Source organism: Prionailurus viverrinus, chromosome A3 (genome assembly GCF_022837055.1).
Source record: "Prionailurus viverrinus isolate Anna chromosome A3, UM_Priviv_1.0, whole genome shotgun sequence".
Classification (NCBI taxonomy): domain Eukaryota; kingdom Metazoa; phylum Chordata; class Mammalia; order Carnivora; family Felidae; genus Prionailurus; species Prionailurus viverrinus.
The window spans coordinates 111,156,808-111,173,337 of record NC_062563.1 but is presented as its reverse complement, the minus strand read 5'-3'; the positions used below and the strand labels follow the sequence as shown (position 1 = coordinate 111,173,337).

Below are 16,530 nucleotides of genomic sequence, written 5' to 3'. Positions count from 1 at the left end.
TTCACAATGGTTGTTGCCTTGAATTGTATTGTTACTTTAGAAGATGACAGGACATTCTGTCTAGAAATGTTCCCTGGCAGATGAAAGGGGAAAAGCTGTCTCTTACTAGGTATGAAATGAAGGGAAGCAAAAAGGATGGTGTTAACAGAAAACAACTAATAGAAATAACCCAAGCCAAAGATACAGTGTTTATGAGGTTGTGCGTCATGTGAACCACAAAGGGAGCACAGATAGACTTCAGGTCAGGAAAATACCTTTTTCTAGGTTTTTGTGTCAAGGGAGAACTAGGCTATGCGTTATTGTGTCTTTGGGGGCATTTTGATTTCCCACACAAAGAGAAGGGATAAACATCCCTTTCCAACATAAACACAAAAGGGACACTTGGGGTCTTGCCCAGCTTCTAGAGGAGCCACTCTTTGAAGTTATAGTCTCTGGGCACCTGGGTGGCTCAGTCAGTTGAGTGTCTGACTCGTGGTTTCAGCTCAGGTCGTGATCTCACGGTTTGTGGGTTCGAGCCCGACATCAGGCTCTGCACTGACAGCGTGGAGCCTGCTTGAGATTCTCTGTCTCCCTCTCTGTGCCCCTCCCCCACTGGCTCCCTCTCTTTCTCTCTCAAAATAAATTTTAAAAATAATAAAAAGCATTGGGGCGCCTGGGTGGCTCAGTTGATTAAACATCCGACTTTAGATCAGATCATGATCTCATGGTTTGTGAGTTCGAGCCCCATGTTGGGCTCTCTGCTGTCAGTGCAGAGCCTGCTTTGAGATCCTCTGTCCCCCCTCCCCACCCCCCGTCCTTCCCCTACTCGTGGACGCTCTTAGGCTTTCTCTCAAAAATAAATAAGTATTAAAAAAAAATCCAGTGAGAACCATAAAAGGGGGGGGTCCCCTTTTTTCCTATCCCAATGACACAATTCCTATAGAAATGGGGGGAAGCAGATGAGATGAAGATATGGGGGCCAGCAGTCACTTGCTCTGGTCTTGGCATGTACGGATAACAGGCTTCCTAATCCCTCCAAGACGGTGAGTTAACAGGTAAATCAGGTCAGGATGACCCCCTCACAGCAAAGCAGCCTTCTTCCATGGGAAAAGAGCTCACTCAACAAATAGGAAACATCTTAAAAAAAAAAAAAACTACAAAGCACCTTGATTTGCCAGGGGCAGCTCCTTCTGATTTAAATGCTGTTTCCCCAGTCAGGCAGCAACTATCAGGCAGGCAGCTGGTATTGGGCTCGAGTCTCAAGCTACTCTGAACTAAGTAAAAACAGGTAAGTGTTGGTTCGGAGAAGCTCACCAAACCCGAGAAGGCGCATCGCTGGCACTACAGCGAGAGAAAGGGAAGGAAATGCTTCTCAGAGGGTTCTGAGCCAAAGTGGCCGGAGAGCCCCCTCCTGCTTCCCCTTGGCCACGTGCCCCGGCCCCTCCCACCCCCCAGAGGAAAATCAAAATCCATTACACTTGACTTCACAGAGCCTCCTGCCCTCACAGCCTGTACCCACCAAGGCCACTCCGGCCCCCCCGTCTTGGGAATAAGACAGGTTCCACCACCACTCTAGAGAGACCTTGGGCCACCCTCTGGTGGGAACTACATTCAGGAATCTCGAGGCTCTTGATGACTTGCCTTCCACCGTGTTCCCCTTTGGAGGAAAGACATACGGAATTTGGAATCAAACCAATAGGGGTCCGAATCCTGGCTCTGCTACCTGTTGTCTGTGAGACCTCTTCTTGGCTTGGCTTCCGGGACTGTGACTGGTATCCAATGTGAATGCCTCTGTCAAAGAGGCCTTCACGGCGTCTGGCACGTAGTAGATGCTTAGTGAATAGATTACCTGCCCTCGTGTATAATCCTGACTCAGTGGCGGGAAGAGCAAACCCTCCCTCGTCACCCTGACCTCCAGACACTGCTGTTAACTGGGCTTCAGTGTCCGCACTGTCCTCCAGTGGGGGAAGGGGAGGGGTGACACAACACGACGATAAGTGTCAGCTACTGCCACTTGCCGAGTGCCCACCATGTGCCGGGCACTGTGCGGGCCCCTCACAGACGTGGTGCCTAGTTAGGACCCGGCCTCGTCAGGTCGGTCTGACCATCCCCGTTTTACAGCAAAGGAACGGTAGTGGCCGAGCTGCTGAGGCCTGAAGTCAGGAGTCCAGCCTGATGCTGGCTGACGGTTCTCAAATCAGATTTCCAGGGTCCGTCCCAGATGCAGCGCATCAGAATCTATGTGATTAGGGCCCCGGAGTCTGCATTTTAACGCCGTCGCTATGATTCAATGATGAGTCAGGTGTAGGGAGCTCTGAGGACCTCCCGCTCCTGTTGAGCAGGTTGTTCAGAACTGTTCATGACCTGGGGCGCCTGGGTGGGCTCCGTTCGTTGAACGTCCAACTCTGGATTTTGGCTCAGGTCACGATCTCACAGTTTGTGGGTTTGGGCCCCACATCGGGCTCTGCGCTGATGGTGTAAAGCCTGCTTGGAACTCTCTCTCTCTCTCTCTCTCTCTCCGCCCCCCCCCCCCCGTCTCGCTGCCCTTCCCCCTCTCATGCTCACTTGCTCTCTCTCTCAAAATAAACAACTAAACTTAAAAAATTAAAAAAAAAAGAACACTACATGACCTTGTCCATAGAGTAATATGTTAAGAGCCTAAAGGAAATTTTCACGTTTTCCCATGAAAATCTTTGAAAAGATTTCCATGAGGCTTCTGTGTATCTGACATTGTATGAAGAAACCATTTTAATGGTTTCGTTTCTAACTGCTCAAAAGGAACCTGGTGCAATGAGGAATTCACTTTGGGTCACATCAGGCGTTATGTTCCGTAAGGAATTGGGAGCAATTGGGGAAGAGCTCTTTCTCTGTCTTCATCTTAAAGACAGTTCTGTTCCAGGCAGGAGAGCAGGTGGAAACAACAGCCCATGGAAGACCATGGAAAACCAGACACATGGATCTCTTGGTTGAATTTATGACTTGCTTGAAAGTATCTGTGTCCTAAGCAGCTAACACGACTGGCTGCCATCAGGATATTTAATCTGCTCTCCAGCCATCAATGTTAGCAAAGGAAGACTGGGGGTGCTTGGAAACCTCACAATTAGCCAACGGTGTGAGAAAAAGACATTTCATGTTTTCAATATCTCATGAGTGTAAGGTGACAAAATTCATTACTGCTAGAAGTTTTATTTTTAATTGTGGCTTAATTAACAATTTCCAAGTAAAATGTACTGTAGGTTTTATATCTTTCTTTCCAAATTAATACTTTTATCCTATTTCATAAAATATATATGTTATTCTATTAAATGGCTCTTCCCTGTATGAAGCGGGTCCTACCTGGGCCCACATCCCCCTAACAAGACGCTAATGCTTCGGAGCATTTACCAGAGAGTAAGACAGAAGACTACTTCAGAGAAATCAGAAACTTCCCTAGGACTTGTCATGAAGGCTCAGTTCCTTTGAAGTCACGGAAATTTCATAAACCACGCAGGTTTGGTTTTGCCCAAGGACGGCGTGAAGACTGGCTGACCCCCCCAAAGCTGCTGCCAGCTCTTTAGCAATCGTCTGCCACCATCTCCGGGCAGATTTGAAGGTGACCTACTGTTAGCGACAACAGGGAAAAGGAGAGCCCGGATGGCCTACGAGAGCAGACTGAATGGCCAAACTCCAACCTGTGTCTGGGGCACTGTATGCTGATATGCTCTCCCGAGTCAGTGCTGACAGGTGACAGCGGCAGGGTGGGAAACGAGCAGATGCCAGTGCTGGGTGATGGGTCTAAACGCCCCGGCACACATGTGCCTGCGTGACCGGTCCAAGGTCATGGTGCTGACACTGTTTTCCCAGCATGCTGTACGATGTCAAAGAGGAAGATGGATGGTTCACAGGAACAGCACGGCACCTAATCTCAGATGCTGTCCCTTCGGCCTGCTGTTCTATGTACCAAAGATGCATATCCCTAAGCAGAGTTAAAAGCTAGAGCTGGGGGCGGGGAGCACCTGGGTGCCTCAGTTGGTTAAGCATCTAACTCTTAATTTCAGCTCAGGTCATCATCTCACAGTTCATGAGATTGAGCCCCATGTCGGGCTCCATGCTGAGAGCATGGAGTCTGCTTGGGATTCTCTCTCTCCCTCTCTCTCTCTGCCCCTCTCCTGCTCCTGCTCTGTCACTTGTCTCTCTCTCAAAATAAATAAACTTAATAATAATAATAAAAAAAAAGCTATGGCTACGATGCTGTGGTAATCTGAAAAATGCCCCAGCACCACCAAAGATACCCACGTCCTTGTCCCTGGTATCTGTGAATTCTTCCATATACGGCAAAAAAAGAAAGGGGAGGGGTGCTTGGCCAATGGGATTAGGTTAAGATCTTTGGATGGGGAGACTATCCTGAATTATCTGGGGCAGGGGGAGACAGAGGGAAATTTGATACACAAGGAGGAGAGGGTCATGTGAAGACAGAGCAGAGAGAAACTCAGGATGTTGGCCTTGAGGACTGGAGGGGTGTGGCCACAAGCCAAGTAATGCCAGCAGCCACCAGACAATGGAAGAGGCAGAAAGCAGGTTCCGCTCACACCTTGACTGCTGACACCTTGAGGTCAGCGACACTGACAGCGGCCCAGTGACACTGAGTTCCAACTTTTGTCCTTCAGAGCTGTGAGAGAATAGATTTTTGTTGTTTTAAGCCAGTTTGTGCATTTGTGACAATTTATGACAGCAGCACTAGGACACTAATACAGAGGAGCAGGCATAGGAGTTAATGTCCCTGCTGGGGGGCTCAGGTGACACATGTAACTGGTCCCTCCCAGGACTGGGGTGCTGTTCAGTTTGGGGACCATTTTGTGTTCCCTTCTGACACAGACCATGGCTGTCAATACAATATCCAATGCCCAGAGGATAGCCACTGGTGCCCTAAACCTTCAGAAAAACTGTCAGGGCCCCCAGAGAACTAACACATTAAGACTTGTTTACAATTGTGGAGGGGTGCCTGGGTGGCTCAGTCGGTTAAGTGTCTGACTCTGATTTCAGCTCAGGTCATGATCTCACGGTTCAAGCCCCACATCGGGCACGACGCCTGCTTGGGATTCTCTCTCTCCCTCCTTCTCTGCCTCTTCCCCACTCACACTGTCTCTGTCTTCCTCAAACTAAATAAATAAAACTTAAAAAAAATTTTTTAATGTTTATTTGAGAGAGAGAGAGAGAGAGAGAGAGAGAGAGAGAGAGAGAATGAGCGGGGGAGGGGAAGAGAGAGAGGGAGACACAGAATCCAAAACAGGCTCCAGGCTCTGAGCTGTCAGCACAGAGCCCGACCCAGGGCTTGAACTCACGAACAGTGAGATCATGACCTGAGCTGAAGTTGGATGCTCAACTGACTGAGCCACCCAGGTGCCCCAACTAAAAAAATTTCTTTAAATCATGGAAACAATGTAAATCACTACACATGAATGAAGAGCACAATTTAGTAGAATCTAGGTGATCCTTACCATGTAATTATTTCCATTACCCCATTTTACAGATGAGAAAACTGGGGCCCAGAGGAGTGATTTGACTAGTCATGAACCAGTCTAAGCTAGAACATCTAGAATGCATTCTCTGAGAGTAAGTCACAGTGAAAGCCCCAAAGTTCCTTCCATCCCTAGGTCAATGCTGACACAGCAAAAAAAAAAAAAAAAAAAAAGAAAGAAAGAAAGAAAGAAAGAAAGAAAGAAAGAAAGAAAAAGGTTCATAAACCATTGCTTCTGGTGTCTGGCAAATTAATTTGGCAGTAAATCATGTTCTGCCTTCTCAGTGTTGCTGTAGGATTTAACTTTTAAATATTTTATTGTTATGGGGCGCCTGGGTGGCTCAGTTAAGCGTCCAACTTTGGCTCACGTCATGATCTCACATTGTGAGTTCGAGCCCCGCATCGGGCTCCATGCTGTCATTTCAGAACCAGGAGCCTGCTTTGGATTCTGTGTCTCCCTCTCTCTCTGCCACTCCCCCACTCACGCTCTGTCTCTCTCTCTCAAAAAATACATAAAAAAAAGTTAAATATTTTATTGTTATTTAGTCTTTGGTTTGTTTATTGGCTCATTGTTCCCTCCAGATTGTACATTCCTTTCGGGCGGGTGGATTTTCTCCTCCGCAGCAGCTAGCAGAGATCTTTGCCCAAAGCTAGTGTTCAATAAGCATTCGTTTCTGTCCTGATGGGCCCACCAGCCAATTGGTAGGACTCAGTATAATTTCGTCTTTTTTACAGATGAGGCCACGAAAGCCTACCAGAAGCCACCAGTTCCAGGAACAACCTCACAGCCAGTCACCCTGACGCAGGTAACGGGAGCCACTGCGACTGGAGCCGCCCACGCCAGCCTGCCAAAGCCGTCCCCATCTGCCGACTCCACCAGCAGCAGCCTCAGACCCCAGCCCGTTGGCCTCAGGAGCGGGGAGCTGGGTCAGTAGGTAGACTGTGTGTTGTCATGCTCTAGGAAAGTAGGAGACGGGGCTTCCGGGGTAACAGCTCTGTCCGAATGCTCGTGCGGAGTCCCGCCTCTTGAGCTGGCTGAGGAGTAGCGCCGAGACCTGAGCCGGAAGTACGTGGTTGTGTCCTTCCAGACTCCAGGGGTAAATCTGAGCCTGATACTACGTTAGGACCAAGCTAAGAGCTAAGCGAACCACGTGGAAGGGGCTTAAGACAGATTCGGAAGTGTGACTGCTGTTACCATACTTAGGAAGGTAGGACGTTACGTGAAACTTTCCCATTGCAAAAGCCGAGTCGAAGGGATAGTAGGCTTCAAGGTAAATGCTGTTGCGTTTTGTTTTAAGGGACAAACGTATGCTCCTGGAAGTCTTCAAATATTAGAAGCAAACAAAACCAAAACCAAAACCAAAAACAAACAAACAAAAAAAAAAAAACTATAAGAAAAGCCAGACAGCTAAAGTTTTTATTCCCTTTCTGATTGCTTTTTATGTATCCATTTCTTAAATAGTGTTTTAGATTTAACCAATCTTGGTATTACATGGTATTACCTCAAGAGCTCATCTGATAACTCAGTCTCTAGTTTCTATGCAGGTTTTTATGCAAGCCATCCTAGGCTAACAAGACCATCTCATTTCTAAAGGTCTTCTAGAAAGAGTCCGGAACATTCCACAGCAGGAGTGACAGCAGGTTTTTCTAAATATTTCCCACCTAGAGCCATTTTCTCCTTCTAGAAGGACGTGCCCAGGACTTGTTCCTTCAGCCTCACCTCCCGCCACACAGCAGGGCCCTTGCCTGTTCCATATCAGAGTCCAGCCATCCATTCGTCCTTTTTTCTAACAAATAACATCAGCACTTGCAACATGCTGGACACTTCGAAGCACCTTACAATTAGCCTATGAGATCCTCATAACCGAGCTACGTAATTAGATCTACGACTTCTGATTTCACTAATTCCTTGCATTGATGAGGAAACCAGAGAGAAGGGCAGTGAGGAAACTGGCCCAGGTCACACGGCTGGGAAACAGCAGAGCCACGATGGCACCCCAGAAGCCGGGTTCCCCCCTGACTGTCCTGCAGGAGGCATCCCTGCCATAAACGAACACCCCAGGCAGGAATGAAGCCATCCCAGAAGCAGGGGCCTGACCTGCCCTTGCCACGGATGGGGCAGCGAGGCCAGAGGATGTTAGGCACCCCCAACGCCCACTGAGGTGAAGAATAACAACAATGGAGCACGCAGTCCATGCTTCCCTGGGCTGGGCACCCTGTGTGCACTACTTTACTCAATGTTCCTAACTACTCTATGAAACAAGGGTTATTTTCATTCCATGGGATGAACAACCCCTGGAAGGATCGATGATGGAAAGTACCCAAATAAAAATGCCATAAAAATAATTGCCGGGATACACAGGACATGACCCCCGTCCCTGCCCCCGCCATCCTGTTCCTGTGGAACCCCGGCTAACACGAGCACAGGCACATGATGCCTGACAGCAAGAGAAATAGGAAGCAAGGATCCTGGGTGGGAGAGGCCCTCAAGCCACAAGCTTTCCTTCTTCATAACTTCAGGCTCTTGACTTTAGGGGCCCTTGATTCTCTCAGAGACTTTTGAGTGGTTGAGTAAGTTGTTTGCTCCTGGTGTCTCCTCGGAGGAGGTCAGTTTTTACATAACACGTGTAATTAAACATGTGGCATATTTATCTGGCTACACTGGGAGCTTGGAAATCCTGTGACAGGCTGGGCCTGTGCTGGTGGAAACCTCAAGGAACTTGAGTTCCTTGAGTGGCTCCTGACCTGGCAAAGCCTCATTATTCCTGGCTGGGGGACAGGAGCCGTTGGACAGCAGCCTCCCAGCCCGGCCGCCTCCCTCTTCAACCTCAGCCAGCGCCCACGCCGCCCCACAGCCTGCCAGGCAAACACTCAGAAGGAGCGCTCCATGCCGCCTCCACGGTAACTGCCAAGAAATGGGCCAGACTGGAAGGGGAGGAAGGGAGAGGGGGCATGAAGAAACCATGTTGCCCGCTCAAAGGATTTGCTGTAGGAATGAAGAGAAGTGAAAATGGATGTTTGAAGGCCTCTGTCTTTTTCTTTTCTTAAGAAGAGTTTGTTGAAATACTTTCCACATATCATACAATTCACCCATTGAAATTGTACAATTCAGTTGTTCTTAGTATATTTGCAGAGTTAGGCAACCATCCCCACAATCGATTCTAGAACATTTGCATCATCCCCAAAAGAAACCTGTACCCATTAACTGATCCCTCCGTCCCCCAGCCCCAGGTAACTGTAAGTCTACTTTCACGAATGCCTGTTTTCATGTATGGCTATAGGTAGCTGGCTGTGATCTTGTAGCCCAACTATATTAAGTCATAATCAGTACACAGATAATTCCTTTTTTTCTTCAAATCAACTGAGAATGTTCTGCCAGCTCTAACAGAGCAACTCTCCTATTGCTGATAGACAAGTTACTGCCTTTATTAAGGGTTTTCTCCTCTTTTGTATTGACGAGAGTCAAAAGATTGTAGAAGTGTGTTGTAGATGGGGTGTCCAGGTAAAACCTAATTTATTTGTTTATTCAACAAATATTTATTGAGAGCCTGCTATGTGTCAGGCACTGCCCTGAGATCCTGGGCTACACCCGTGAACACACCCTACCAAGATCCCTGCAACAGGTCCCTTCAGCTTAGGACACCTAGAAGTGTGTACCAGAACAGGAGCAATCTGCCTCTGGGATCAACGAGTATCTTTGCTCTACAATAAGATAAAAGGCTGCCTCTCAGACGGAACATAGGAACTTGGAGGGAGTCTTGCGGAAGGTGGAAACTTTGTAGCAGGAAAAGACAGGGGCTCTCCCAGCCCAAGAAGAGGAGCTGATACAGATGGAAGAAAAAGGATGGGTCTGGACACCCCTTAACTGACCCGTGAATAGGCAAACCTAACAAGACAGTGAGGAGCAAATCAAGGCTGGGGGTAAGGGAGCCAAGAGCCAGAGCAACAGAGACTTCTCAGAGGGACAGGAGTGAGGCTGTCCGTCATGAGAGAAGCCAGACTACACGGGCACCACAGAGCCACATCCCACAACCAGAGAGGGCAGCCAGTAGAACCAGATCCGTAGATATGCTGGGGAAGGAGTTCTGGAAAAGATGGAAGATCCCTCCAGGCCTGCTCTGCAGGGTCAGCTGAATCTACCGCAGGCTTACAAGGGTGGGGTGGCTCTGCTGGGCATGATCTTCCTAGTCGGGTTCCTTTCAAGAAGTGCCACAGGTGACTCGGGAGACCTAACATTACATGTGCCCACGAAGAAGGGTAAACCAAGGAAGGGAGCAGAGCGCCGCCTGGTGGCAAGACATGCGGGCGGCCGTGTTCATTCACCTTCTCGCCGTTTATCTCCTCTCTGAAAGCGTATCTGTCTTTAAGTTTATCTGGAAAACTTAGGTCTTCAAGTCCAGTCTTACAAATAGTAAGAAAAAGATGAACATTCCCATGGAAAAATAGGTGAAGGTCATGACCAGGCAAGCCACAGTGGAAGAACTGTAAATGACCAATAAATAGAGCAGAAGATGTTCAACCTCCCCAGGAATCAAATCAATGCAAATTAAGCTATACCACATCCTTCTTCACCAATTCACACGAGAAACTGAGGATACGTGGTTTGGGCAAAAGTGTAGAGAAACGACCCAGAATTTGCACTTACTGGAATGTATCCTGAGGTAACGTCATCTGAGGGGGACAAGGAGCCTGGACACAGATGTTGTTCCTAACAGAAAAAGAAGTACAAGCGATTTAATTGTCCACCATCAGAATGGTTAAAGCAATTAGCACACAGCTATTATCATTTTGATGAGTATGTGCACCTCCTGGCAGGAGACTGGCCTGTGGTAGGTTGTTAACTCAAGGAAGGAGTCGACAAAACAGCACGGGTGCTGATCTCACTTTTGTGTACCAGCAACCGGAGGATAGAGGGATTGCATGTGGGTTCTTGCTATACACGGCATATATTTTCACAGTGAGCACATGTTATCGTTACAATGAGACAGAAAACAAAGCTATTTAGAGTTTGTATTCAGACGGATGGAACAGAGTCAAAGGGAGGGAAACATTGACTTGTGGACAGTTTGGGTTTTAAGAGAAATTGATATTGTTCCATGACCTTTTTTTCTCTCCCCCTCCCTGAAACTTGGTTCCTTCTTTCAGCTCATTTCCCATGGTTCCCTCTTTATAAAATCCCCCTCCTTCCTTTTAAAGCCTTGCTTCAGAGCAATTGCCCAATAAATAATGAACACCGAAGTTGCATTTGATTTTCTCATAAAGTAATTAAGGATAACCCTCCGTGTGCCTTTAAAATGACTGAAAGCTAATGCTATTTGTGTCAATACCCTGTTAACGCCATTTAAGCAAATTGTTAAATGTTAAGTGACATTGCTATTGAAGGATTACTTTAACCTCCTCAGGAGTGGCACCATTGAAAATTATTGTAAGAATAACGAAGTATAAAAAAATATATGGCACTTTAGTAAAAGATACTTTGACAATTGTGAAATACAAGGGTGATTATTATGTGGAATTTTCAGTCAGTATTTTGAGTTAAATCCCTGCTCCACCCCCCCCCCCTTTTTTTTCCATTTCAGTGCCTCCTCGGGGTAGGTTCAGACCGCCCAAGGACAAAGCTTTACCTTAGCTCTGACCTTGGTAATGTCTTGCTAGGCTGGATCATGGAAAGAATGAGAACAGTTCAATGAAAATTCATGCTCTGACCGGTCAAATGTTATTACAGATCTCTGGGCCACCAGCACCTACACAAGCGGCCAAAACAGCCCCCGCGCAGATCCAGGTAAGAACCTGAACTCACCTTTCCAGCTACTGATGGAAGTTAAGCGTGTTTACATGAGCTTTGTCATTCCAGATCCTTGCCATTTGATTTAGATTTGGACAGAGGGCATTAAACCAGTGATGCCAACAGGAGATACTGCTCAGGGGCCCAGCTTGTGAGGAAACTTGAAAGGAATGCAAAGCTTTCACCCATGGCTGTTCCCTCGAGGCACTTTTGTGCAGGTTATGATGGAAATTCCTAAGGATTCAGTAACTAGGCTCTTGTAAACCTGAAAAGGGATACTCTCTGGGGTTTATGCTTGAGGAACTAGGGTAAAAGAAAGATAAAAATTTGTGGCTTTGTCTAGGGAAGGGCAGAGCCGATCTTGCTGGGGTAATTCTATGATATGGAGAATAGAAGCCCATTCTCTCTCCTCCAGGAATTCTGTGACTTATGACACTCCCAGCAACCCTTTGTTTACGTCTGTGTGGATCCCTTAAAGTTTGGCCCAAGTCCTGGGATGGCAGAGGGACGAGGCAAGTAATTCTCTTCTCTGTGATGCCCTGGAGGCCTGCAGAGATTAGAAAGGAAAATCCAGCAGGGCCGGGTGCTTTCTACAAACTGTGCTCAGGGCCTGGGCCACAAGCTGATCCACTTGATCCAGGGACACAAAGCCTTTTGCAGCCACAGGGCACTGCCATGTGGGGCCTGGGTCTCCCAAGGAAAAGAGTCCAGGTTTTACTCTTGCTGGGGGATACCAGTCTGTCCTCCGCATGTTAAAAGATTCCTAGAGACTGTAGGTTCTGTTTTGCTTTGCTACTGGATCAGAGCAGGGGCTCCATGTGGTCCCCCTCTAGTTGCTGCCCAACTGTACCTTTGCCAAAGCACACACTGTTGTCCTGGACAAAGGGTTTTAAGAATCAGATCTCTGGGCAAGGCAAGGGTTCCAAGGCCATCCTAGCCTTCAGTAGGCCCCCGGGACCCTTCAGGCAGCCAGGCACGGGCCACTCCCGCACCCTGTCCCCTTGGCTAGGATCTCTGCCTCCTCCACCACCCCCAGAAGGAGAGCCAAGCTCAGCCAGCTTGGCTGACCTCCAAGGAAGATCTGAACCGGGGGCACTTATACCAGGGGGCAAATTAAGGGAGGAGAGCAGACTGCTGGTTGCACCTGAATCAGCTGATGCCGTGTGATCCCATCAGGTATCCAAAGTCAGGATTCTCCCAGAGCTGCTTTCCAGAAGTCTGCTGGAGCACAGGTCAGCCCGGGTAAGCTGCCCGCTGCTCACCAGCCGTGCTCCAGCACCCTTGCAAATACCTTACTCCCCATGCACTGGCTGCTGGCCCCTGCCACATGGTCAGAGTTTGTGGGCATGCCAAGGCGTTTTACCTTCTAGAAAACATCTCTTTGCTTTGTCTGTTCTTGGTGTGTCAAAGAGAAAAATCTCCAGCTGTGCAGACACCCAGTAGCGCTCATGGGTTGGGTCTGCTTGAGAGGCTCCCACCTGGGCGGCCTATGCCCCCACCTTGCACACCCCAGGACCCGCCTCTGGGATTGATTGAGCTCACATACACCACAAATCAGACACGGCTCAGGGGGTGGTTGGTAATGAGGCACATTACCTGATCTCCAAGCTCCTACTTTTGACTCCCAAGAACCCAAGGTTACTTTCAGTGATTGACCCCATTCTCTTTTTCTAATGCTACCTCTCTAGTTCTCTAGCTCTGAGCCCTCATTCCTTTCCCTTTCTCTTTCATGCTCCCAGCCATTATGCTCCATCTTCCTAAACTTTCCAGATGCGCCCAGCTGCCTTTGTATCCTCAAATCCTACCCATTTCTGCGGCTCCTTCCCTCACCGTCATCCCTGGAACTTTGCTCTGAGCTACCCACCCACCCCCAGAGAGCCCTGGCCTCAGAGTGTCTCCTAGCCCACGGGCACCCAGGCCTCACCGGTCCCGCAGCCTCGTTAGGGCTCCTGCCTGTGGGCAGAAGCCACTCGCACACCGTGAGCAAAGGCAGGTCAGAACGTTTGGGGCTCTTAGATACCCTCTGTCAGGCTCTCACCTCAGAGGTAATCAGGCCTATCAGGCAAGTTGCCCAGTTCTTCAGCTAGAAAATCACTGAGACATGGAATTGGGATGAATTGCATAAACTGCCTCTGGTCTGATTCCCCACCAAATATGCCAGAGAAAGGCTTTTGCCCCACGTCAGATACCTTTGAGTGAGTGGTCAGGAGGGGTCCCAGCCCTCTCACTGTTAGACATAACTATCTAGAACTTAGGCCCATTGATCCTAATTTGGCTAAACTAGTGTGTCTCAGAGTGAAGCCTGAGGACCCTGCTCATGGGGATCCTGGGATGTCCTCCCTGCTCCCACCGCACAACTGAGTGAGGCCAGACTTTCTTCTCGTTCTTCAACCGAAACATGTCCCAACAGACTGAGGAACAGATATCAGATTCCCACAGTCTTCTGTTATGCCAGGCATTGAAGAAATTTGTCACCCTTGTCACTGAATTATTTTGGAAAATAGCTATTTCTCGTGTTAAAAAAAAAAAAAGCATAATAAATGGTGAAATGGTTAACATTCTGTTTCAAATGACCGAGCATTTTGATTTTTAGTAGGATAACACACAAACAAGAACCCCTTGGGGTCTTTGATCATTTTTTTTTAACATTTATTTATTTATTGAGATACAGAGCACAAGAGGTGGAGGGGCAAAGAGAAAGGGAGACACAGGCTCCAGGCTCCGAGCTGTCAGCAGAGAGCCCAACGCAGGGCTTGAACTCATGAACCGTGAGATCATGAGCTGAGCCAAAGCTGGATGCTTAACCGACTGAGCCACCCAGGCGCCCCTTCAATCATTTTTAAGAGTATGAATTTGAGAGCCTTTCAAATATACAAAAGGAGCCTTCACATCCACCTTACGTCTCATCTTTTCTAGGATAAATTTCTCCGGTTCCTCCCACAGGTCTTTCTGTGACCTGGCAGATTGTGACCACAGTCCTTGAAAGACTCACACAGAGCACTCAGACCAGAACACAATGCCACCCACGAGGGGTGTGTGCCAGGGCACTGCCTCTCGCTGCCTAAATATTCTGCTTCCATCATGGCAATAACTCAGTAACTCAAGTCACCAGGGTGTTTTTCTCTTGCACTTCTACAGAAGCAGGTCACATCCGTCCTGTCTTTGTGCCATTGAGTCTTTGAACCCAACTTAGAATATCACACTTATCGCTGTGAAATTCCTCAGTTTTGTCTCTTGCCATCTTCCTGTATCTTAATTCTGTCATTTAGTGTATTAACTATCCTTCCAACTTTTCTGTCATCCGCATAATTGATTAATGTGCCACCTGCCTCTTTTCTCATCACTGATACAAATCTATACCACATGGGACCAAATCTCAGAGCCCCACTAAATACCTGTGTTTAAGGCAACCCACTAACAGACGCGGACAGCTATACATGGACCTCATGAGATTGTCGTTGGCCTCAGTAGTTCATCCTCTCCTCCACAGGACGCCAGACTTAAAACCCACCTCCCACCATGCCTTCTGCCCAACCTCCCCAATTTAAGCCACCATCCCCACTGCAGAGGAACTGTTCTTTAATTAAAAGAAATTCTATTTCCTGAGCATGCTAGATGTCAGACACTGTGCCTTGCATTAGGACTACAAAGACAACTAAGATATTTTCAGGTTCTGGAATTCTGCCTCCACAGGTAGAAGGCCCCACACCCTGGTCCTTCAGAGTCATCCGTAAGGCCACTGCCACCTCTGGCCTCCACTGCCAGGCCCTGCCCCTCCTTCCAGCACCCTCTGAGTGGGGACAGGAGCCATCTTGCTAGCATGGCCACGCCAGCTGTATTTCCAGGGGAAGGAGGGTGCTTCTGATGATTTCAGTTAGAACTCGGTGACTTTGCCTCAGAACCATTCTGCTTCTGCTGTCTGGCTTCAGGCTACCATGTTCGATCCAATAGGCTTCACCTGCCTGGAAACCCAACATGGAATTAATGTTGTCTGCACGCGAAAAGGCTGCCAGGTCCCAAACCAATATCCCACACCAAGCTGGGAGGGCAACCCGTCTGTAAACCCAGCATTATGGATGCGTCAGTGACAGATCAAGTGCCTAGAACCTTGGACTGTCCTCAGCCTGCTCTGATAGCCCTTGTGCTCTCTCTGGCCCAGCCAGCGGCTCTGCGAGTGCGTGCCATTTCACTACAGCAAGAGGGAGCTGTCCACGGGGACCGTGCGGCTCCAGGCAGGGAGCCGGGCCAAGGGAAGGAGGGTACGGGGGTGCCCCAGCTCCGGAGGCCTGCTGCCTCTCAGACCGCCACCTCCTAACACTCACACTCCAGGGGACTCTCTGGGGAGAACCCGGTGGGGGGGGGGGGGGGGGCGAAGGGCCAACTGTGTTTCTGCCCCATAAAACTTTACAGCCCTAAGGGCCGTGTCTTACAGCTCCCGCTTGGGTCCTGTGCTGGTCACCTCCAGATGTGCAGGGAACGGAAGCTGTCACCAGTGCAGAGGTCATCACCAGGGTCTCAGAGCAGGGATATGGGGGTCCCCCACATTTAGCGTGAGTCACGGGGAGTGTGCCAGGTTGTGTGTCCTTCAGTGGCCTAAGATGACCCTGAGATGCCGACGTGACAGTGACTTCGCACGTGTGATGAACAGGGGGTGATTAAGTGCAGGCTCTGGAGCCTGAGCTCAAAGTTCAGCTCGACCTCTCCCTGTGCCTCAGCTTCCTCACCTGTAACGTGAGGTCGCAGCCGTAACCCAACTCACGGGGCCGTTGTGACTTAAACTTGCAAAGTGCTTGGCCAGTGCCTGACGCCAAGCGCACTCTTAGTAAATGTTAACAGATCTACATTTTTTCCATGGAAATCCTTCAGAGCCAGTTCTTCCCTTAGACGCTGACTGTATCTATGAGATGACCAAGCAAGTATCGTCCCAAAAAATAAGTCCTTGTTTTTTAAGACTGGCTTACACTTTGCGATGTGATTTTGTACACATTAACCTCTGTGGGAAGCAGGTCAAGGCAGGTGTTCATGACCTCAGCTTTACACAGGAGAAAACTTGAGGTCAGAGAAGGTAGGCAAGTCCCCCAACCCCCCGGCCAAGGTTGGGTAGACAGAGGATGGGTCTTCCAGTGCCTTTTATCCTCACATCACCTGGTTACTCTTCAACACCAGAAAGTCAGTGTTCTCACAGACTTCCTTCCCATCACCACCAAGTCCAAAAAACACCAAGTCTCAGCTGTCCAAATATTTTTCAGCCTCCAGCTTTTGGGTAAGT

At 48.7% G+C, this 16,530-nt stretch overlaps 1 protein-coding gene across 1 annotated transcript in view; it reads left to right on the top strand.

Annotated features, from left to right (window-relative positions):
- Positions 1 to 16,530, top strand: part of VIT (vitrin) — a 106,254-nt gene that overhangs the window by 57,048 nt on the left and 32,676 nt on the right. Inside the window, exons 7-8 of the mRNA XM_047851154.1 lie at positions 6,212 to 6,403; positions 11,202 to 11,258. Of these exons, the coding sequence (XP_047707110.1) occupies positions 6,212 to 6,403; positions 11,202 to 11,258 (249 nt within the window). The remainder of the gene's footprint in view (positions 1 to 6,211; positions 6,404 to 11,201; positions 11,259 to 16,530) is intronic.